General features: G+C 43.0%; 1 protein-coding gene across 2 annotated transcripts in view; it reads right to left on the bottom strand.

Annotated features, from left to right (window-relative positions):
* TOX (thymocyte selection associated high mobility group box) overlaps positions 1 to 20,735 on the bottom strand; it is a 309,790-nt gene extending 289,055 nt beyond the window's left edge. Inside the window, exon 1 of one of the 2 annotated variants that reach the window (XM_086695151.1) lies at positions 20,395 to 20,735. In XM_086695151.1, the coding sequence (XP_086551277.1) occupies positions 20,395 to 20,496 (102 nt within the window). In that variant the 5' untranslated portion in view covers positions 20,497 to 20,735. The remainder of the gene's footprint in view (positions 1 to 20,394) is intronic. The other variant, XM_086695150.1, reaches the window with a different exon arrangement.
* Between the last annotated feature and the right edge of the window lie 3,766 nt (positions 20,736 to 24,501).

Genomic DNA, 24,501 nt, shown 5'->3' with positions numbered 1-24,501 from the left:
TTTGCTTCTTGGAAACCTACTTTGATGTGCTTCTTAGTCATGAAACTGATGGAGTTATGATGGGTCCTGGTGTTATGTAATAAATGACAACACCCTTAGGTTTTTAAATTTCGTATGTCACAGAGATGACCCTTTCATTACTTTTATTCTCAAGACGTCTTGGTATTATGGAATTTACTATTTAACAAATCAATGGATGCCCCTGACTCTTTGGGCAGGAAAGATTCCTAGAGGTGACTGAGCCTCTGTTCTTAGAAATGAGAAGGAACTCATCCCGCACCGCGTGGCTGGTTCTATAATTAGCACTCTAGGTCCTGGGGTTCCACCTCCATCCTCTTTCTACTAAAGCTACAAACAGGACCGATCGGTGAATTGATTTCATGATCATTACCAATCATCAGAAATATATATGAGGCTACCTGGGAGACAGACATCAAATGACAATTATGTTGTTTCAAAAAAGTATACTGATAAATTTAAGCACTGAATAAAATCGAGGTATGAGATCAATTATCTGAATATTTCTGAACATTTGACATAGGCTTACAGGAGCACAGGAACCCATAAGGTATTAGCATGTGGTTCAAACCTGTCTAATTTTTCAAAGGGAAAAGCAATCACCCTGTGTTGGCCTTTGACAGCAGGAAACACGTAAGGCGATTGCATTTTAACTATTTCCTATAATATATATTTTAAATGTCATAACTTTATAATAGATGGCCTACTATGTAGTTGTTCCGATGTAAGTACAGTTTGGGAATAAAATAAAGTGGTAAAGAAAAATTCATTGAAAAGGATAACAGACTTCACCTTTTGGCTGTCAACGTCAACCAAATCTCTATTTAGAAGACTCAAAGACCCTAAGAACTGGCTTTTTAAAAAGAAGAACATTCCTCTTTGTAATGTAAAAGAAAGTTCTTGATTTTGTTATTAAATGTAAATATATTCCATATTTGAATATATGGCGTCCCAGTTTTCACTTAAAGACCTGGAGTGGAGTGGAGTCTTTTTTTCCCTCATAAAATGCAATTATGGAGAAAAGAGCCTTTGAGTGAATTATTTGAAGTAGAAAATCTTAAACAACCTCTTTCAGGGGAAAGGAGCTCTAACACCGGGTGACATAACGCTCAGGTTGCCACAGACACACACACCATTAATATTGTGTTGTTTTCAGTTCTTTCCCCTTCTACAAAGATCACAAATAAATACCCAACATCCTAAAACACACACGCCTAATTCTGCAAGCTGTTATAAGAAAGTCCTCTGAATTATTATAAATGCTTAAACATTAAAAATTCATCAGCGAGGAGAGAGAGGTGCTTTCTGTTTGTGGTGCTCGGAATTTAAACACAACCCACTAAGAATGGCTGATTGTCCTGGGGAGGCGCTGCTGACAGCCATCAGCAGGTCTGTGCAAATGGTGTATGGAAAAGGTAATAAGAGCTTCAGGACTATATTTCAGCCCATATAATAAAGTAATTGTGAGAGCGTAATTGCAGTCTGGTTCTATACCATATTAGGCTGAGGAATGGGATGGTAAGAAAATATGAGATTCACGGAATTATTTTGTAAGCAATATCTGCAAAGACCATCTCCCAGAATACGCAGTATTTGTCAGAAAAAGAAGTTTAAAGCGCGCGGTCGTGTTTACCTTTAGAAATGCACCGTGATAAACCTGAACAGAGTAAACATTGGTTATTCTAACATTTTAAAAATAGCCTGAACTTATGAATAACTTCAGATATCAGCTTGGTTTTGAATGGTATTAAGCAACTGATTTCAGCCCCTGGAAGCATTTTTTAAAAGTATTGAGCCTAAACCCCATTCTTTATTTCTGAATGATACCTAGAGTTCAAATTTCCCAAGATTTAAATATTTGCATGATTGGAATTTCTATTTTGAAAAATTCATTCCTTTGGCTACTTCATAAACAATCATTGTTGGCTTAAGTTACCAAGTGATGGTATCCCGCAGGCTATCAGTTGCTCTCAGAGCAAGAGAAGGGAAAAGAATGCTGGTTCTACTAGACCAAGAAAGAAAGAAAAAAGAGAGAGAGAGAGATGGAGAGAAAGGGAGGAAGGTAGGAAGGGAAGAAGGGATGAAGGAGACACAAAGGAAGACAGGAAGAAAGTTAAAAAGAAAGAAGGAGCAGAGGAGGTGAATGCACGAATGAACACAGGGATGTTCAGAGCCTAATATTAATAGTATTAAGGTCAAATATTAAATTCGTCTGTTTGATTCTCAGTTCACCCATCTTCCATAAGTAGAATTATTTATGTTACATCTAAGATTATTGTCTCTGTAAGTGCACACATCTTTCCCTTTTTCTATCTCTACCACTTAGCACAGTTTCTGATGCACAGTAACCACTCAGGAAATATTTAATGAATAAATTAACCAATATTCGTGAATGTCATGCTGCTGGGAGCTGGGCCTATGACAACCCTGGGGCATGGGCTCCAAAATCCATCAAGAAATGGGCTATGGAACCAAAGGTAAGGCATCTGCTTGTCTTTTTCATTAAATTTTTTGTTCCACTTTTATGGGACCTTGTAAACAAATGTATATAAGCTACAGACATACACAGTGTTCATTCCCCTGGTCAGCCCATTTCCGATGAAACTTCAAAAGATGTTCAGCATGGGAAAAGCTCCTTGATTTGGGTAAAGGAAGAATCTAAAAGGCTTCACGTGCCTAAATGGAATTTCTAGAAGAAAACGCGCATTTTTGTCATTAAAGGGAATACCATTATTTACACATGCCTGATTGTTTACAGAGAACTCATTTCAGAAACAGGTTAAGGCTTAAACGAAATAAAGGAAGAAAACAAACCAGCCAACCCTGATTTGTCAGGTGCTGGGAACATCAGGTAGATTGGCATTTGTCTAAGAAATTTTGCATCTACATACCTAAAATCTATCCATTCCGCCCTGCATAATTAGAACTACTGTCTTTCTCAAGACCCTTCAGTCCACCGAAGTGTATGTTAACAATGACGGGGAAGGGAGCCCAGAAACAAGCTCATTGCAGGCAGGTGAGGAGGTAGGAGGGGAGCACTAGTCAAATGTCATCCAAGAAATAACCTGAAAAGGATCTTGAAAATAATGGCAGTCATCTTACAGATTACAATGACATCTGCCTGTGGGAGAAGGAAGGGAGGCAAGGAAGGAAGGAGGGAGAGACTGAAGGACACAGAAAGGAAGAGAGGGATCCAAGCCTCGATCATTTGTTAGTTATGGATCTCGTTCTGACCTCTATACACCTGCCTCCAACTCCCACCCACAAACATCACTATATTCATACCCATTCAATTCCTTTGCCCAACTTTTCTTCTCTTGGATTTTCCAAATTCTTTTCGGGTTAGGTTATACACTAATCCCTAACAATACAATCCCACTCTCGACTACCTTCTCCCATCGCTAAGCATCATCAGGTTTTGCCAGTGACCACAAGATTTCTCTCTTCCATCCACACATTGGGTATCTGCTTTCCTTCCTCCTCCCTGTTCCCTCCCTTTACTAGCAATGTCACTATGTCCTCTGCACCAGCCATTATTGGGACCTTGTTGAACAGCCTTCCATTTTACACTACAATCAAGTACGCTGTTAGGCTTTTTTTTTTTTTTTTTTTTAATCAAAAATAGAGAATTAGCGGAAGTCAAGAAAAGAATAAGTGTGGACAAAATGTTCCAGGCTCTGTGGGAGAGATGACCAAACAAGATAAACATCTGCGAGGCCTCCAGACTATTTCTTAACACGAAGGACAAAAGACCATCACATTATTTCACGCTTCTCAAATTCATACCCCTACGAGCAGAGTAACATGAGAATAACATGGAGTATCTTCCTGGAACACAGAGGTGACTGGACAGTAAGGGATTTAAAGTATCGTATTTATGTTAAAACAGACGTGGATGTGTTATGGAAATCATATAAAATTCACGTATTTCTGAAAGATGGAACCTCAGACTTCTAAGACCCACGTAGGCTGCAGAGGCACTTCTGGATTTGTCCTCTAGCCCCTCGGGCTGTAAATTCATCAGGGCATTTCCGCAGAACACTGTAAGGACTTTTGTTCTGTGGATACTTGAAGATCGTGAGATACCTTCTGAACTGCCCACAGACGTTTCTAAATGTTTGGACAGTTTAATATATTTCCCAAATTCACAGTTAACTGTATGCATATTTCCCACCAAACAAGAAATTTCAGGACAGCAACTGCTAACAATTTAGGAAGCTCGGCAGGTATACTTGCTCAGACGATATACACAGCATTAATATCCATTGCTAATGATTTGGCTGATTAATTACAAGCTGAATTTTCAGGTAGACTACAACACTCTCATGCTCTTTAGGATGTCAGCTGTTAATAGAATTCAACCTTTCAGATGAAGGGTAACGTTTCTAAAAGTTTATCATTCATCGATAATTTCAAAAGTCATCAAAAACAGATCAATACTGATCATTCACTTTATCATTCACTTTATCAGATAATTTCATTCACTTTATCAGATAATTATCATTCACTTTATCAGATAATTTCCCCAGGTAATCAATCTTCTCTGGTACATTCTTTTTTTTTTTAAATGTTTATTTATTTTTTAGAGAGAGAGAGAACGCATGCACATGAGTTGGGGGGGGCAGAGAGAGAGAGAGAGAGAGAGAGAGAAGGGGACAGAGAGGATCCAAAGCAGGCTCCCAGCTGACAGCAGAGAGCCTGAGGTGGGGCTTGATTTGTGACCTGAGCCAAAGTCTGCCACTCAACCGACTGAGCCAGCCAGGCTCCCCTTCCTGGTATATTCTTATTAGGGCTAAACATTAGTTGGGGGGCCTGGGTGGCTCAGTCGGTTAAGCCTCTGACTTCGGCTCAGGTCACGATCCCATGGTTCATGAGTTCGAGCCCCGCGTCGGGCTCTGTGCCAACGGCTCAGAGCCTGGCGCCTGCTTTGGATTCTGTGCCTCCCTCTCTCTCTGCCCCTCCCCTGCTCGTACTGTCTCTCTCTCTCTCTCAAAAATAAACATTAAAAAATTAAATTAGCCCGCTCACAATAACGATTTGAAGTCCACTACAACTTCCCTCAACGCGTTCTCTTCTAACGATGACACTTCCCTTGGTAAAACACAGGCTTGATGTTTTCCTTCTCTTTCCCAAGTTGTTCCCGGTTCGCTCTGTGTTCTTATCCCAGTGAGCCCCTCACCCTCCACTGGCGCCCTATTTCTCGCACCGGATAACCTCACTCTCAACCCGGGCGCCAAAACAGATCCACGTCACCTCTGCGTATTTCCTCTTTTTATCACGCTTGCAGCCTCTCATTAGAGGAAAACTTTCCACTCATGAAGAATTTGTGTTCCTAGGTCTCTCAGGTAATCAGAATTCTGTCACTCAGTGTGTTTCCCTCTTGGCCCGGTGAGAGAGCAAGGGCCAAATTTAATGTTTAATTATAGTGATAATACCTAAGCTAAGAAGTATGCCTGTGTCTCCATTTCCCGGCTATAATGTTCTGCATGACTATTAGTAGCCTTATTGTCCGTGTTGGGTCTTATTTGAAATTGCCTTAAGTCTTTTTTTTTTTTTTTTTGTAAGTTTACTTCTTTATTTTGAGAGAGACCATGCAGGCAGGGTGGGGGCAGAGAGAGAGAGAGAGACAGAGAGAGAGAGAGAGAGAGAGAGGAGAGAATCCCAAGCAGGCTCCGAGCTGTCAGCACAGAGCCCGATGCGGTGTCTGAACTCACGAACCCATGAGGTCATGACCTGAGCTGAAGTCGGACGCTTAACCGACTGAGCCACCCAGGCGCCCCCAAGCCCTTTTGAAAAGAGGTAGCAATATAAAAGTTAATTCAATAATAGGAGTAACCTTCCTTTTCCCCGAGGCCCAATTTTTAAGACCAAGGGAAACGCCATCTCCTCCAGGAAGCAGCTTGGATTCCCCCAACTTCAATCCATCGTGTCGCTTGCCGTAACCCCCAGGACTCTGAGCACAGGCTTCACAACACAGCAATGACACCGCAGCTGTGTTCTGGGGACTGTATTCCTCCCTTGACCGGCCGCAGGGACACAGGGGCCCCGGCTTGCTTGTCTCGGTGCCTGTCACTCAGCAGAAAGCTCTGTACACAGGTTTTGTCCAGTAAATGCTTTTCAATCTCCAGAAAGGAATTCAACGCACCTTATTAACAAAGCGCTGCGCTTCCTTAGAAGCGCATTCCAAATAAAAAGTCTGCTTCTTAGACTAAAATATTCTCATCTCATCCCTGCGCAAATATTTGTACGGGGACTGCATTAGAGCTACCTGAAAATAAGAAGTTATAATGGAAACAGTGACGCCGCCTTAAGTGAGGCAATCGAAATAGGAACCGCTTTAATACTTTTACTGAAATGTTCTCTGCTTGATAAAGTTCATTACCAGAATATCATCTTTAAAAGTGAAATGCATTCAGCTGAGCCCTTTTTTTCATTTTGTAAATAGATTTCTCCTTGCCTGAGCTCTCAGTATAAAGCACAAAATTGTCTTCCAGAACATTAGAAAAATGTCACCCATACACAGAGCTAGATTTTTAAAGTAAAAGAGAGTTTTCTTCTTCAGCGTTTTAAAGGTACAGGAGCGCCTTCATTATAGCAATCACCCTGCACCGCAAGCCGTAAGAAGGGCTGAATCACCAGCCTGCAATCTGCTAGGTTCTAAAATGTGTTGAGATAACATATTAGAACCCAGAACAAAGTTAAGTCCCACGGGATATCCTCAGGCCATAAAGTCACCATCTTTTCAACATGACCCTACTTATTCCTACGGTCTATTTAAAATGACCCTGGCACTAATCTTTTTCTCACCTCCTCAAAATGACACAGAAAAGTAGCTATGTGGTAACTTTACAACCCAAGTGCCCAATTTTCACATCACGCCAATGAAAAATTATATAAGCACATTCGTTGCACGTTTTTGTTTTCTTTTGTTTTGTTTTCACATTAGTAAGCTCTTGAGTGGTCGGGGGTTACTATAGCCGGAGTTTCTTCACAGAGTAAGTTCTCCCCCACTTTGAACACCTCACGCGTGTTGGGGTGAGACATCTCAACGAGATAAATGGTGCATCACCACCACTGCCACTGAGCCAAGAAGTGACAGCAGAAATGAATCTTTGACCTTTCTGTTTTCAGCAGAGGAGTTATTTTTCTAAGAAATGAACATTCATACATTTATTAATGTCACTTTACCATAAGCACTGCATTCTGGCTGTTTTTAACCAAAATTCAGATACACTTTCGTGACTCTTGCACCTCTCAGAAATACATCCTTTCTTCCCCACCCAGCCACCCCCAGACCTTTTCTAAAGATTGCAAGTTATAGAAAGGCAATTGACCTCAGTAACTTTTTCCGCTGGCTTCCATTTTTTCCTTTCTTTTCAAAGCCCTCTTTAGGGAAAAAAAAGGAAAAAAAGAAAGATAAACACACTTCATGTAACAAGTGCCATAAGAAAAATATGTTCCGGCAGAGTTTTCCTAACTTGTAACTCAAAAGAATTTACATCATCTAAGTGTAAGTGCAAAGAGGAGAAGAAAGAAATCTCAAAATGGATTTTTGTCCCACTTTCAAACTCCGAGGCTAAGGGAACACAAGGGTTTCACTTCAGAAATGAATAACGAATGACTTCAGTACACATACACCTTTCTCTTTTTGGAAATACTGCACATAAAAGAGCATTTTTTGGCACGGCTGACCTGCAGAGATATGGAGCTAAGCAGAGTCATGAATTCACTCACTCTGATATGCACACATGATACGCAATTAAAATCTCCATTCACATTCCTGCCGGGTTGTCAATCATGAGGAAAGCCTTTTTGACAACATTCAGCGAAGCGTACCGACTAACCGCTCAACAGGAACTTAAACAGTAACAGCTTTTGTTACTAGCAAGAACGAATTTCTTACCAAGATTGGGTTCAGTTTCTAAGAAATCATTATGCTCTGAATTTTAGGGCCTTTCATTAAAAATGAAAATGTGTCAAAAAGATTTTGTATGGCCAGCTACGTGATGTAATATCTAGAAAACAAGAGATACACACACACACACACACACACACACACACACACACACACAATTCCAGCCTTTTCAACTTGGCAGAATCTTTTTTAACTTTTCCCATGTAGAACAATGAACAATGATCTTATAAAGCAGTTGACTGGGGGGAAACGTGACGTTTCTAATTCATTCTGAAGTTTTTCCCTGGTATTTTACAACTTTTCAAATAGATCGGGACGCTAATCTCACTTGAAAAGTGACTGACCGGTTTACAAACTAATGGGAAAGCGACTTTTTTTAATCATAAGAAGAATATTTAGCATGTCAGGAAATATCACATGCATCAAACCTTTCAATTTATGGAGCTCTACAGAAAACATTATGCACATAAATTCTTTCCAGATGAACCCAGAAGGTGCTCTGCTCATAACTTACTTTCTGTGGAACATCTAATCAAAGACTGTGCCCTTCATAATAGCACATTAGTGTGCTTTAAAGTCATAAATCCACAAAAACAGGGCCCAGTAAAATTGAATAGAGGATACCAGTTCATCTGCTGCCGTGTCTGCTTTGAGCAACTAACCTTGGATTACAAATTTGAAACAAGTTAATACTATCAGATATTGAAATATTTGTCTTCTTCCTTATCGTGCTCTGTAACTGAGAGAGCAGATGCATTCTGACCATTAGCAGTCATGACAAATTGCCTTGCTAATGAACGTTACACACTGAAAGTGCCATAGCTGATTAATCTACAATTTCCCACTACCAGAGAGAGAGTGGGTTACTCCAGCAGAGGGCAACTCTGATATTCTGCCAACAGGCCTCCAGGGCACAGTGTGATATTTAGAACAACACTCTAAATTCCATATGAACAAATTCTGAAAGCCTATGTGTATACAACAGGTTTTTAAAGAACATTAGATAATACAGCTTAGGTTGTAGCTGATGAGCCGTGAAAAATGGATGTGTTTTAACTATTTGGTTTCCTGGCAAGTACGTGTGAAAGAGTACTCTCTGGTCTGGGTTTCTCGCTCTCTCTCTCTCCCTCTCTCCTTCCCTTTCCCCGCCCCCAAAACATTGGGTGTGCTTTGCATTTCACATAAAATCTTTCTTTTGTCAGTTCCTTTGTTGGTGCAAAATTAGCAGTAGTTCAAATTCAAAGTACTCCTATTCATTTACTGACCAATGTCATTCTAGTTCACATCAGCCAGCGAGCTAAGCTCTAAAAAACATAAAAGACTTGCTTCGCCACTGACGAATCATGTGTACATTTTTACAGAGCTTAAACCTTAATGCTTTCCCTGAAACTAACAATACAGTATATCTTATCATTCCTTTTTCACAAGCAGGCAGCTGCTGAAACGCTTGCCACTTCAAAATATCAATTGCTTGCCAGAGTTTTCCTCAACACACCCTGTCAAACTCATGTATATTGTACAATGAAAATGGTGCAGGCTGAAAGCTAGAAATTGTGTCAAATTCTGCTGTAAGGGTATGATGTGCAAAGAACAATGTATGACAACCGTAGAGACTACAAACAATGGCACTGGAGCCAGGGACTTCATAGATCACAACTGCGCCTGTACATATTTTATTGTAGGCATTATATATTTAAAGCATGACAAATGTACCATTGTACATTATGTGCTGCACAAATGGGAGCTCCTCCCCCTAGTTCGCTTTTTGCATTTCTCCTGATGATGGAAACATAGTTGAGTTTCATTTCTTTTTCTTCTCTTAAAACATTTAAGGCTCTCAAATCATAAAGGAAGGAGACACACACACACACACGCACGCGCACACACACACAAGGTTATCAAAACGAGTAAGAGAAAACAGAGACAATAATACAAGATGGGAAAATGAGATCTATTTGTTCACTTAACATTTTGGCTCCTCTCTGAGGACACAAAAGCAAGGATTATCTTAAACACTAACCAAGGGTATCAAGAGAACTACACTATCACTGTGCCTATAAATTGTTGTCTACCTAATTTTAATGCAGATAAGTGCTAGCTTATTGATTTGCACGATTTTCTAGCAAAATGGAAATCCCACGTGAATGTGTTCTTTGTGTGCAGAAAATATGGTTTAAGAAGCTTTTACTATTATTGCTTTCTTATGCCAAAAGAACAATTAAGCAAATAATATTTCACTACTCTATCGGGCTCATAACCCAGCACCGATTCCTGTTTGTTTAGATTATAAATAGCCTTTCCCATTTCCCACTTTGCTCCGTTTACTTTAAATGATTCTGGTTATTGAGAAGTTGTTTTTCTTCCAAATGTCTCCTTACAGAACATATAAAATCTGAAAACATTCTCACTTTGGAGCACACCTACTTAATTATAAAGGGGCTCATGGCTACAACAGCCCTACCCTAATTCAGTCAATGACTGAAAATGGGGCACATGTTTATGGGAGAAAATTAGCGTGAATATGTATGTATTCCTCTCCTCTGTGACCTCGCTTAGGTTACAAAACCTTGATCACACAAGTAGCTTGGAGTGGAATTAACTGGCTCGAGGCTAAGGAAAATGAACAGATACGCTTTTAAGGTGTTAATAAATATTTTGGAAAGAGATTAGGTGGTTGAGGTGCTTAGGGGTGCTGACCTTTGGTGTGTTGATTAGTGGGACAATGATGCATTATTAACACACAGCAGCTGTACCTGAAATGCTGCCATGAATATAATAGCCTTTTATAGCCATCAGGGGAGTGAGGTAGGAGGCCTTTATTAACCACTAGACATGATTAGCACATTATGTGAACTTTAGTAGGCAAATTATCTCTTATTGAAATATAATGTTGGTTATAACTAATTGTAAACATGATTTTTAAAACTTCCTAGCGACCAACTCTAGATCTCACTACCATTCAGCTCATTATTGGCCAGTAAGGAAAACGTGTTCTGTTGTGGGAGGCACCCACAGGGGCTGAATCTCAAAAGGCAGGTAGTGGCAGTCACTGAAGGCTGACTTTAAAACTATTTGGCATTACAAGCTCAGGGATATTAGCATACATGCAAACTTTCTGTCTCTAATTAAGTAAAACTGCTCATGAACTAGAAAAGCTGCTTTGGGATTTGTCTTCCTCTTTATTTCTTTAAGCAGTTCTTAAAAGATTAGTTTTGCAGTAAATTTTTGAGAGTTACCTTGAAAAGTAACAGCATAATTTATTTCAAAAAGCTTAATTTTGGGAGAGAAAAGATTATCCCATTAGCCTTAGTAACTGAACATAGCGTGGAGAGTCCATTATGAACAGTCTTTTATGCCCTGGCAGAAAGTCATTAACATAAAATAAATCATTAGCTTTGATATTAAGCTTCTACTATCTGCAGGTTTCTATGATTAATGTTCATGACTGTATCTGCCAAATGATAAAATATACTTTTTGTTGAAAGGTTATCCTGACTCTTTATTAGTAACATTTCTCTTTATACAATTGTTGCTGGCATTTGGGGCTGAGGCATATTGGTGTAGAAAAGAAGAGCTGGGTTTTTTTACATGCACGAAGACGCCAATGCATACCACACTTTACACTTTACCCATCTTTTTTTTTTTTTTAATTAACCATTTAATCGAGTTGAAAGACTTGAGAAAATCAGGTGGTGCACAGATATGTTTTCAGTGTAATTGGACTATCTTTAGACCCGGTTGGTCCGTGCATTAATTTATCTTGTACATTGCATTTTGCATCTCTGACCCATATATCAGAAGAAGTTGGGGGGGGCACCTTGCTTTCCTGATGTCAGGAACTGAAAGCGGGCATTCCCCTCTGCAGCTGTGGTATTCAACTTTTGCCTTACCTTCTTACCCTGCAACAGCTCCCACCTGAAGCTTCTCCCACTAGATGCAGTATAGACTCCCATCGTGGAGAGGGAGCAGAAGGCCCCTGGGGGTGGGGGGGGGGGGACGTATCAATATATAAAAGAGGGGGGAGTACAGACTCATCCACACAAGTTCCACTTTCCCCAATTCACCTGTGAACCTCAACAAAGGTTACCTTTTTCACTCCCCTGCTGAAGGAATCACTTCTCTACAACTTTGGAAAACACACTGATTTCACTAGAGTAGCAGAAATACAAGAAACGGGCCGAGAACACAGTATTTTTCTAAGGTCTACCTTTGTTTGAAGTTTTGAACGTCTTTCACTACAGGATTTCAAAATAATCTGCCTCCGGTGACTCCTTAATTCTCATAAGGCTTCCTTGATACAAATATAAATTATTTTCTCTAGTGGTTACATGGCAGATTGGGACACAGGTGGATTAAAGGTTTTGGTGGTGTCAGAACTTTTACCAGACACAAGGAAGTCAGGCTTCGAAAGAGAACAGAAAACAGAGGGGGAGGGATCATGTCCTTTTCATGCTTGTATTTATTTTGCCTGGGGAGTAAGTCAACACAGGTTTAAGGGCCCTCAGTTTTTATCTCAAATCTTGAACAAAAAGGAGACTTTTCCTCATAGAGGCCTATGGTTTTCCTCAGAAAGATCTAGTTCCTCAATCCTATCAGGTTGTAATATGCCTAATTAAAGCCCTGGCATTGGAAAATATCTTCTCTCGTGAAATATGGCGAAGTTTCTTAAAATGGAGTGGTAATGAGGCATTCCTATTAGCTAGTATGATTTCCCTTGTTGTTATTGTTGCACACAATGACAGATTCTGCCAGTTAGGATAAATTCCTATGCATTTACGGCCAGAAATATATCCAGAACATTAGAAACACATAAAAACACACACTCACCCAACCCACCACACACACACACACACACACACACCCTGATTTTCCTGGGTAGGTAACCTCCAAATAGGTTCTCAAAGCCTTCAATGGAAAGGTATTTTATGTAGAAGGCTCACATTGTCATTGGTGTGGATCAGATACATATCATTTGTAGGTCTACGTAGTAACTCAAAATACTTTATATTTTCTTGGCCACCAGCAAAGCTTCTTATCAACCAACCATGGCCTTGCTTTAATTAGGAGTTCCTTTCAAGAATTTCATAAAAGCACATAACTCAGGAATGAAAACCCATAAATACTTGGCTAACGCAGAAGCATTTAAAACCCCAAAGTGAAAAATGGACAAACAGAAAAGCATTAACAGGAAAACTGGTTTCATGACCTTTGGTATTATAAATATGTATAAACGATGATTTTTCTTGAAGAAAATGGAAATCTGAAGATAGCTTTTAAAAGTTCGCTTTAAAATTGTTCATCAAGTAGGGCAAACTTTCCATAGGTCAAACTCTAGAGGTCTGGAAAAATATTGGTACTTCCTGTCATGAAAGAGCAGGGGGGGTTTCCTTCTGGCATTCTCCCCCTTCTGGTCTTTTCCGCTGCACCATGAACATCCAAGCACAGAGCAATATAATGTTCCCATTTTCAAAATGAATGCTATAGGGAGAAATATGTTATAACTAGGAAAGCTCATTCAGGTTAATGTGAATTCCATGTCTCAAAGTATTACAGAAGAAGTGCTATAATTAACAGTCTGCTGGCACTTCCATTATAAACCACATTTCTAAGCAGTTTGTAACTCAACAGTTTTTAATGAGAAATTGCTCTTCGGGATGAAACTTGGCATGTGTGGTTTAAAACAAAAAATTCTCAAATTCATTAGGGCAGATGTGAGCTGTATCGTCTTGGCACTCCAGCTTCCTAACGGACAGTCCATTTAACACAACTCCGTATCGACTGCTGGTCCCATCAACGAATGGAGACCACAGGCTATCTGACTCTGGGAAGTGCGCCTTCAAAGAAAGCGATCAATTGAAAAACCCCATATCAATGACACCAAAGTGGAAGTAAAGAACAGGCAAGAAAGTTATCTTTCACGTTGGAAGGAGTAAATATTCCCATGTTTAACTTTTGCTTAAGTTCACTTTAAACAAACCAAGTGACATTCAAGCATTTGGATTCTTCACATGGAAGCTCCTGGCAGGCAAGGACTGTATAGTTGGGGCCACAGTATTTATTAACTACGGTTTACTACAATCTTGTGTTCTCCTCAAGGTATGCATTTTAGATTCTGGGATGTGGTTGTATCCAATGTTAGTTTTAACTTAAACAATTGATAATATTTTTCAAATGGAATTGTTAAAACAGCACTGAATCAAGTCATAATCATTACATGTTATTTTTATTGAGATGCAACGTAAATATTCTGTGTTATGACTTCCCAGAAACCTTGAGATTCACATTCTGATAGCTAAAATGTAGGAGAAGTTATCTAAATTTGATTAAGTAAGTTCTGCTTGTCCAACTATTCCCATTTTAATTCTCTATGCGTATTCTGATGGGAACACATAAGTCTGTCAACCCATTTACTTTCTGTAAGTATAACTCACCTAACTTACTGCATGCCAGCTAAAAATCAGGAGACCACAGTACCACTTTCATATTTCACATTTCACAATCTAAGTAAGATTTCCCACTGAAAGGTATGTGTCCAGGAGCCGTTTCCACGCTCTAAATACACTGTGTTTAAAACGTGGGGGTGGGGGGAAGGGGAAAGGAGAAAACTCTGAGAGCTTAGAAATAACCACCATAGTTATTTTCCCCTCACAGCATCCTATCTAAGTTTCCTTGGTCTATTATTGTATGACCCTATGTCATATTCACTCAGATGGGGAAATGGAGAAAAGGAGACTAGCCTAATTTGGGATTTTAAAAAGGGGACAGGAGCCTGAAGACTGGCAGATTCCCATTTCCTTAACCAGAAAATATGGTCAGGTACTGGAGGAAGAATGGATAAGTTAACATGATAACGGTAACAGGGATGGCAAACAGAAAAGGGGGCTTGCTCAACAAGATGACCGCCATGGGGAGCCATGTTCCTGAGGAGGGGGAGAAGAGTTCACCTTAGAAAGTACAGATCTCCCAGGTTCAATTTAAGATTAGGGCAGAGTGAAGCAAGCGTGACAGGCTGTTCCAGGATTGGAGATGTTTGGGAAGAGGTGAGGGGGAAGGAGGGAAAAGGCACAAGTCACACAGACTGACCTGCCCTGAGGGCAGCCTTCTTCTAAACAGTACAGGAAGGATCGCCACTAGTTGAGAACTATCCCCAGGGTGTTTTCCACTTTCTCATATCCTAGCAAAATGTTGGAAAATCCTAGAGTAAATCATCCTTCATAGCTCAATAAGATTTCCCTCCAATTCTCTAAGTTATCCCTCTCTTGAACTGAGCCCACCACAAAAAAGTATGATCACAAAAATAGTTCCACACATCAGAACCAGTATGTGAGACCCAGTTTGGGGTCCAAGGAAGCCACTGTGGAACTGGGAACTTTCCCCTACTTCTTCCAGGTTCAAATACCTCACTTCTTTCCTGTTCTCACATCCCTTGCAATCACATCATTTCAAAAAGATCTACGATAAGCAGCCTATTAGATAATATTTAAATATCAGCTTAGTCTTCCTAAGGAAAATATTAAAGTGATTGTTAATATCATCATTCAGTAACTTTAAAAATGCATGACAAACTGTGAGAATACTAAGCCATGTAAGCTATGTTAAAAAATAGCATTTGAGGAGTGCCTGGGTACCTCAGTCGGCTAAGTGTCTGACTCTTGATTTTGGCTCAGGTCATGATCTCACAGTCGTGGGATCAAGCACTGTGCTGAGCTCCACACTGAGCCTGGAGCCTGCTTGGGATTCTCCCCGCCCCCCCCCCTCACTGCCATCTCCCCCATGCCTCAAAATGAATAAATAAACTTTAAAAAATAGCATTTGATCTCTCCAAAACTCGTAACTATAATTTCTGGGTGGACATTTAAAATTGGAATTTGTGACAGCGAAATATCCCACAAAGTCAAGACAGCTACATCTGAGGTTTCTGTAGATCTGATTTAGTGGCCAAAACCATATGACGGTTTGTTTTATGCTCTTTCTTACCCATACAAAATTTATTTGAAACATATTTAAAGACCTCAAAACTTAAGAAAGATCCAGCCAATAAAATCCCCAGGGGAGTTTTAATCACACTAATGACGTCCTAAGTATCAGCTATGAATTTCCTAAAGTCCTGGAAGTTATGGAGGTAGACAGAGAACTAATCAAGCATGATGCTCTAAATTGCTTATAACCCTCCCCTTCCTCCTCCTCCTCCTTCTCCTTCTCCCATCCTCCTCTTTTTTCTTACATTTATTAATTAAAGTAGGAATAATGACTACGCCTTCATTGTTTGCCTATCCGGTATTTTAGATGTGATGCGCTTTGTCACGTTAAAGTACAACCCATAACGCTTGAACTAAATAGGAAAATAAGCTCAAAGGAGATTCTGCAGAGACAATAATGAATCCTGTTTTTCTCAAAAGTTCTCAAGTGTTTAATGTTAGTGCTGACATTTCAATGCTGAGTTCATCACACATAGGTCCTTCTTCCTATGTTTATAGGAAAAGATTATACACTGTCCTTCCTCATTTCAATGACAAAAGCCCAACAATCCCCAACGGCCATTATTCTTCACTCTGTATATAACCAGCATTAAGCATGGGTTTGTATCTTGGACTTCCCTGTGTCTAAACCAACCAAAGAAAGATTCAGGACCCTATTCCACAAAAGCAACCACTGAGAAGAGTGAAGATCATTATTTCCTCTCCCACTGCTGGCAGAGGTCAGCATCTCTGTGATTAGCCATGTCATAACATCATTGTATTACCGCTCCTTATGTGGGCAGATACTGAGCAGTAACTGAACACATCACATCATTGTAAAAATGAAAAAGTGCCACTTCTTTGTCCCAATTTAGCATACAATCAGTGAAAACAATCTTTACAAATGACACTGCACTAAGAAACTGAAAGGGACTGTTATTACTCCGTAGGTTTAGATTCAAACGCATGCTCTGACGTCTTCAACTAGGACAAAAAATAGGACTATATTTTACTGCTGCACTCCAATCGTGAGCTCCTTTAATCTAATTTCAATTAAGGGATACAACGTTACTTAAAATAGTCTTAATTAGATGAAACGCAACTATGGTGCCATCTCTCAATGTCTGAAATGTAACCATGCTTTAAGTTCCAGGAGGTGAACCCTGTCACTTTCAGCCTGCATGTTCCTGTCCAGTCTAGGAACTACGCTGCTGTTTCAAAGGCTGACCTATATACAGCAACATGCCATCCATTCTGGCTGTTTGTAGAAGAGATGCCTCACACCGTTGCCATAACCAACATCGCCCGCATTGTTCTCACTTTTCTCCCGCAATGGGCTATGTGAAAATGGAGGCCAGTTTGCATAGTGATGTGTGCATAACGTAATGTGCTCTTACAATAGAGCAATGGTAGATTAAACTGTTTCCAAAAAAATTCCTCCCACGGAGTTTATGGACTGAAAAATGTAAGTAGTGTTTTGGCAATACAGTGCCGGAGAGTGTCAGCAGGGTAACACAACCCCCTTTTAGTTTAGAGAAGCTTCAGGAAGAGGATATTCATTTTCTGGATTAGGGTCTCTTCTAACATTGAAAAAACGTCAGTGGGAAAACTATAGCCACAACTGCATGGTTCTGAACCGCATACAGATATTGGTTCCGCCGGGATTTATTAGCACACCGGCTTTAACTGCAAAAGTGTTGGCAGATTTAAAATAAAGATAATTATTAACTTATGATCTTATCACCCTATTAAAAACAAATAACCTCACAAAGTGACTGCTTCTTGTAATAAACTGCATATTCATTACACCTCTGAAAGACACAAGGTTTACTTTGCAGTCTTGGCTCTCAGAGGGAAGGCTGATCCAACTTATTTTTACTAAATGTCGATACAGATTTCTGATTTCACATCTTCCAAACTTCTGTCCATCTTCCCTATCTCTGCAAATTCACTTGAGTCATCGCAGAAAATGAATGCTAGTTGACTACATTCTAAGCAACGAAAATAGCGGGGGTGGACAGAAATTGTGTATCAGTGTTAATCATGATGGAGTAGAAAAAAATTAGTGTCTGGGTTTTCTGGGGCCTAGCAAACCTACTCGGTATATTTGATATAATCGGGGATCAGTGACAAATATATTTGATAGACTGCTGTACAGAGAAAGGCAGGGGAAGGCATTCTTGGAGAAGCATTTCCATGAAGTCTCTTCCTACTATTAGAAGTATATCATGACTTTGCATCTTTAAAAATCCATTATTCCCTGGATAAGTTAAATAGAAGACTTGCAACAGGCCTATAGAAAGGGTGGCTAATTTGCATTTAAAAAGAACAGTTTGCTCCTCATACACGGGGGGACTTAAAAGGAACTTCAATGAGCTAGTAAAGAAATTCTGAAGACTTTGCAAATCAATTTATTCAATTCACAGCACAACCCACGAAAATTATTTAAAGCACTTAATTGGAAAATGATTTAATATATTGAAGTAATTCTTGATTTTCCAAAGCATTTAACTTTTAAATTAAATCTGACCCTACTATCACAAGAATGACGAGTGAAATGTGTATCCAAGTCGTTGCCTTCTTTTTGGAGCCTAAAATCACCATAAATTTAATAAGATTTGTCCAGTTTCATCGCCAAAATGGTTCTGACCTTTTGGTTCTGGTTACAACTGTGGAATATGTGTTTACGATCCAGGATAGGTCTGCTACTTTATTATTTTTATTAGTATTAGTGATAGTTTATGAGCCACATAGAACTTTACAAACACAAAATACTTGCTTATAAAAAGGCAAAACAGATTCTAGAATGGGAGAACTAGGCAACTGACAAATAATGAAACTTCACACAAACTTCTCTTGTCAAAGTTACCGGAGCTTTCCAACCTGTTCCTAGCTAAAGAGCTCTCTCTGTGTGATAAAATACCTTTCTGCCTTGCCCAAGACTAGATTTCCTTCGTTCCAAACTTCCCTATCCATCATCGGCATACATTTCCATCCCTTTTACTGAGCCTTACACAACATCAAGGAGCTTCAGCACGGAGTGGTATCTGCGGCTCACTTAAGTCACAGTCGTGTGTGTGTGTGTGTGTGTGTGTGTGTGTGTGTGTGTGTGTGTGTGTGTGTATGTCTCGACTGACCAAGACGCGGAGCTGCGAGGCGGTTGCGTGGTGGAGAGCCCCGGGGGCTAAGGATGCAGCACGCTAAATACCTCTGTATCACGTAAGAAAGCTGTTTGATGATGCCTCGCTCCCAGGCAAATACTAGAAGTCCCAAGGATTTACACAGTGGAATTCACCGAGGGGCCAGCATGGAATTGCTTGCAGGAGATAGAGTATCAGGCAGGTTGAGCGGGAGCTGGGCGTCTAAACCACTCGCGCCGTGTCTCCGAGAGCTCACTCCTCCCCGCCGACGTTCACCCGGCGGGACCGCTTAACACACGTCCAGTGAGCCCGAGGCGAGGACAGCCGTGGCCCTGCGGCCGCTCTCGGGAAACCGGTCCCTGCGCGTCCTCCCTCTCGGGGCCAAGAGTTGGAGAAGCCTCGAGGATAACCCCCTCCCTTCCTATCCCCTGACCATTCTATGGGACAAACGGGGCTCCGCCGGAGCTCTGCCGGCGCCCCCCCCCCAACCCCCGCCTCGCCCCGGGCCAACCGCCCGGTTAGCCGCGCCCGGGTCCCCCGCGGCCTTGGCACCTGGGGTCACCGGGCTGGCGCGTACAGCCCAGACCGGGATCCTGCTCCAGCCCCGTGAGGAGTGCGGGAGCTTGGGACGCGAACTCAACGCGCTAGCCCGGCTTCTAACAAACTTGCAATTACCGCGCGCACCGCCACCCCCCCGCAAAGCGGGAGCTGTCCCCCAAACCCTGTTATCCCGCTGCACCCTGCACCCCGGCCCGCAGACCGGCGTCCGAACACCGGGCTCGGCCGCCCGAAAGGGTTTAGGAAAACAAAAGACTTGTGGAGCAATTTTCCCCGTGGGGGGCGGAGGCGTCTCCCTGGTCCCTGCACCCCGACTCCCGGCTGCTCCCCTGGCAACTAATCCCGGGCAGGGAAGCGGTGCCACGAGTCCCCGCAGCCCAAGAGAGGGCGGGAGGGAGAAGGGGAAACTAGAAAATAAACTGAGTTCTCTTACTCTCTGCCTCCGTTCCCGGACCCCAGACACACCCCCAAAGTATTCCGTGGTTTTCTCTTAATTTTTTTTTTTAAACGCCCCCCGGCAAACCTAGGCAGGGAGCCTCAGTCGCGAACAGCAGGAAGGAAAGAATCCGAGCAAATCGTGTCACTTTCCGCACAATCGCGGTGTTTGGCAAACCCCCGGAGCTGTGCTGCACAGTATTTACTACCCAAGCGCACGCAGGGCTGTAGCGGGCTGCGAGCCGAGCGCGCCCGGGACCGGCCTCCGCCGACCGGCCCCGGCAGCCGAGCCGGCCCGCCGCCGCCGCCGCCGCCCCCCTCCCGGGATCAAGCAGCAAGAACACGGTGGAAACAAAAGCAGAGCGTTCACCTTGTTGCAATAGTAGGGGTCCAGGCAGGGAGAAGGTCCCAGACAGGGAGCGTCGGGCGCAGCGGCGGGCTGGGCTGGAGGTGGATAAAATCTTACGTCCATTTCACTCTCACATCAAGCAACTCCTTTTCTTTTCCTTTTTTTAAAAAAAGTGTTCAGCAAAACAAGCTTAGACGGAACAGAGAGAGGTGTCTGGACTCAGGAGTAAAAGAAACACCTTCCTTCCCTCACATCCGTTTGTGGTTTGTTTAAGAAGAAGAGGAGAAAAAAAAAAAAAAGAAAAAAAAAAAGAGGGGGGAAAAGCGCTCAACTCTCCCCCAAGCCGCGGCGCGCACCCGTCGGCGCCGAGCGCGCAGCCTGCTCCGCCGCCGCCTCCCGGCCCCGCCGCCACCGCCACCGCCGCCGCCGCCGCCGCCGCCACCGCCGCCGCCGCCGCCGCCGCCGGGCAGGTAACTTCATGCGCTCATTGTCCCCCCGCCCGCCCCCCCCATCCCCGCCTCCCGCGCCCCTCGCCGCCCGGCACACGCGCTCGCGCTCGGGCTCTAGGTCCTGGGCGTTTTATTGGAGTCTCTGAGTTGCTCTGCTTTTAGTTTATTTTCTCCACCTTGGAGGCCTGGGATGGGGGGGGGGGGGGAATGAAGAGGGGGACAGGGCGGGAGTGGGGGGGAGGGGGTGAACGCCCCGGGCCGGGCGGGGTAGGGTGCGCGGCAGGACGCGGGGCTGCTCGCGGCCCAATGGCTGCGGCGTGGGGCTGGGGGCCGGGGGCCGGAGGAGGGAGGAGCGGAGAAGGAGGAGGAGAGCGCGGCCGGGACCGGGCCGGGGCGGCGGGACCCCGCCGAGCCTCCGCCGTGCCCGAGCCGCGCTCCTCTCGGCCAGCGCGTCGCACACAAAGGGGCTGCGGAGCCCTAGCCACCGGCCGCCCCGGGGCACGGCGGGGAGCGCGCAGCAAGGGGGCGCTGTGGCGCACCCCGCCCCGCAGCCCCGCCCCCGGGCCCGCCCTGGCCCCACCCCGCTCCCACCGCCCGCTCCGCGGCGGTCCCCACCTCTTTCTCTGCATCCGCCACCTCCCCTTGCGTGGCCTTCCCCACTCCTGTCTCTGCGCCCCCACCCTTCTCCCAGCCCCTGGTGGTGGTGACTATAACACGCAGCGCCGGTCCTGGGGACCAGGAACCCGCAGGGAGCGCGAATCATCCGTGCGCTGTAATGAATGGGCCACTGGGCTAGGGACAGGAGAGGACTGCAGGGTGTGAATGTGCTTAGGAGTCTCCTCCTTTATGTTGCTCCCTTCTGCCCGCAGCCCTCACCTCCCAAAGATCTGTGCCCCACTGGAAGGTTTGCAAGGCTAGGGCTACCTGAGAAACTTTAAGAAGACCACAGGGGTAAGTCAAAGTGTAAATAGGGAAACGGTCATCAGCACACACGATCAGGCTAGAGGGAAAACACGTGGGCTTGGTAGTTGCCCTCGGGTGAGATTCTTGTCTCTTAAAATTGGAAGCCCAGTGATGCTCTTGGAGAGGCACAGAACGCCTGGAATCAGCCTCCCCCTTCCTCGGGTAGATGAGTGCGGGGAGGAAATCACCAATCATGGTTTCCCTCCTTACCTCTAAAACACAGGAACTTGCAACTTCGTTTTTCCAGATGACGGGGGGTGGGGAAATAGGTAAGTCTTGGCCGTAGGCCAACAGATTCATCCCTGAGGCTCTGTCCTTGGTGGGAAGTCCAGGCAGGAGATGGTTATATTTACCTTCCCGGGAGGAAGCACCCCTGCACACTAGGGCCCAAGACCCCACAAAGGGAGCCTGGAAGTACTTCGTTCCACTTGTTTCTGGCGCCAAGGAGGATGCTAAGAACATTTTCCCACTCCACACAACTTTACAGTGCATGTTGATTGCCAACTGCTCCGTGCAACTTTCTCACAGCTATGTCGCTTCCTCTGCAATTGAGAGCACCTGTCAGGTACAATCAGAGAGAGCTGGAAGAAAATCTATGAAGAAAGTATAAGAAACGATAACATCGTTGGGCTTCTATGCGTGGCTTTTCAGGAACCTTTTGCTAAACATTGCTTTGTAGTTTTTGCATCTTTCCACCCCCCCCCCCGCCCTTAAACCATTGTTTTCTTTCTTCTCGCCATCATTTTTAGAAGTAGCAAAAACCCAGCCTTTTCCATATCTCAAGATTGACATGGTGGAAATTGCATAGGGGAGAGAGCAGTAAGAAAAAAAGAATTCCTCTCCTCTGGATTCAGAAGAACCTCCACATTTACAGGTCCTTCAAGGTACAAAATGAAAGTAAGAAACAGAAAATGTTTCTCCTCTTAATAAAGGTCTTTATGATAAAATTTCGATGAGGTTTTGTGTTTTGTAATGTCAATGTTCAAATTCAATTGTAGATGCTAAAGTATGCTTATATATATGTATTTCCACAAGTTAAAAAAAAGCTTTTGGGTTGACATTAAATATTTCCAAACTTAAATTTCTGTCATCAGTTCAGCATTTATTACCAACCTACTACATTATTTCAAAATTCTACAAACTTCCTTAGAATCCATAATTGATGCCTGTTTGATGGCTCTGTGAGCATCAGGAAGATGAAACGGTTCAGGGCAGGAACAATATCATTGTCAACAACCTGACACCTAGGGAAGACAGTGATTTCTGTAGACCTACTACTTTCCTCTGCCTTGTGAGGGAAAACCCAAATGCATGGGAACTGTGTCCCTCTATCCAGTTTGGGCCCAGTTTCTTCCGTGTGCAGTCAGTGGAGTCAGCGATATGTCCGTGCATGGTGTGGTGTGAGGGGCGGGAAAGTGAACTCTTGATTACAAAAGCTCTTAACTCCAACTACTCAGGCATGGAGAGTAGACCATGAAGGTCAACTTCGCGGAGGATGGGAACGAAAATGGGGGCCATGATCAATCATGCCTACATGATGAAGTCTCCATAAAAATCCCGAAAGTTCAGGATTCATAGAGCTTCTGGGCTGATGACCACATGGAAATGAGGGAGAGTGGTGTGCCAGGACACAACATGGAATCCCCATACCTTTTCTCACATCTCCTTCCCTTCCGTCTGGATGTTCGACTGCATCCTCCATGATATCCTTTCATGATAAATCGGTAAACAGTAAGTAAACTGTTTTCTGGAGTTGTATGAGCCACTCTAATAAATTAATCACACCCGAGGAGGGGGGTCATGGGGAAACTCTGATTGATGGCTGATCCGTCAGAAGCATAGGCTTGCAGTGGGCATCTCAAGTGGTCGGGACAGTGTAGGCAGTTGAGCCCTGAGCCTGTGGGATCTGATGCTGTGTCCAGGTAGGTGCCATCAGAATTGAGTTAAATGGTAGCTCGGCTGGTGTGACAGAACTGCTTGTGTTTTCCCAACTCAGGTAGAAATGGGAGCTGTTGGTTACAAAAAAGAAAAAAAAGTCTCTTAACTCCAATTGTTCATACATGGAGAGAAGACTGTGAAGATCATCTCAGTGTGATCTTAAAAACAAAAAACAAAACTCTCTTTTTAATGCTCTACCCAAGGCCTATCAGATATCGAATGGGAGCAGTTCTCCCAAGAAAAAATTAGGGGAAGTTACATAGCTAAACCCGTGTGTAAATCGTATTGATTTGGGAGATACAATAGTGGAGAGGCGTTATATTATTTTTCAATTTCTAGGACATTAAACTCTGTATCATGGCAACGTTTACTAATTTATTTTGTCCATCCATTTGTTTGTACATTATTCAACAAGCCTGTAAGCAGAGCAAAGCACTATGCTATGTATTGTGTATAGGTTGACATAGAAAAACAAATTACTTAAAAGAGATTCTACTTTAGATGTGTTTAAGTCTTCTAGAGTAGTATTTCCAACTTAGCCCTGTCAGTGGAATCACCCTAGAAGCTTTGAAAAATACTCATGCCTGGGCTCCTCCCCCATAGGTTCTGGTTCAATCTATTTAGGGCATAGGAGTTGTTTATTTAAAAAAAAATTTTGTTTTAATGTTTTATTTATTTTTGAGAGACAGAGAGACAGAGCATGAGCAGGGGAGGGGCAGAGAGAGAGAGATGGAGGGAGACACAGAATCCGAAGCAGGCTGCAGGCTCTGAGCTGTCA

This window comes from Puma concolor, chromosome F2 (genome assembly GCF_028749965.1).
Source record: "Puma concolor isolate L17-30 chromosome F2, mPumCon1.1.hap2, whole genome shotgun sequence".
Lineage (NCBI taxonomy): Eukaryota > Metazoa > Chordata > Mammalia > Carnivora > Felidae > Puma > Puma concolor.
Note: the sequence above shows the minus strand (reverse complement) of the source record. Positions and strands in the feature narration are given on the sequence as shown.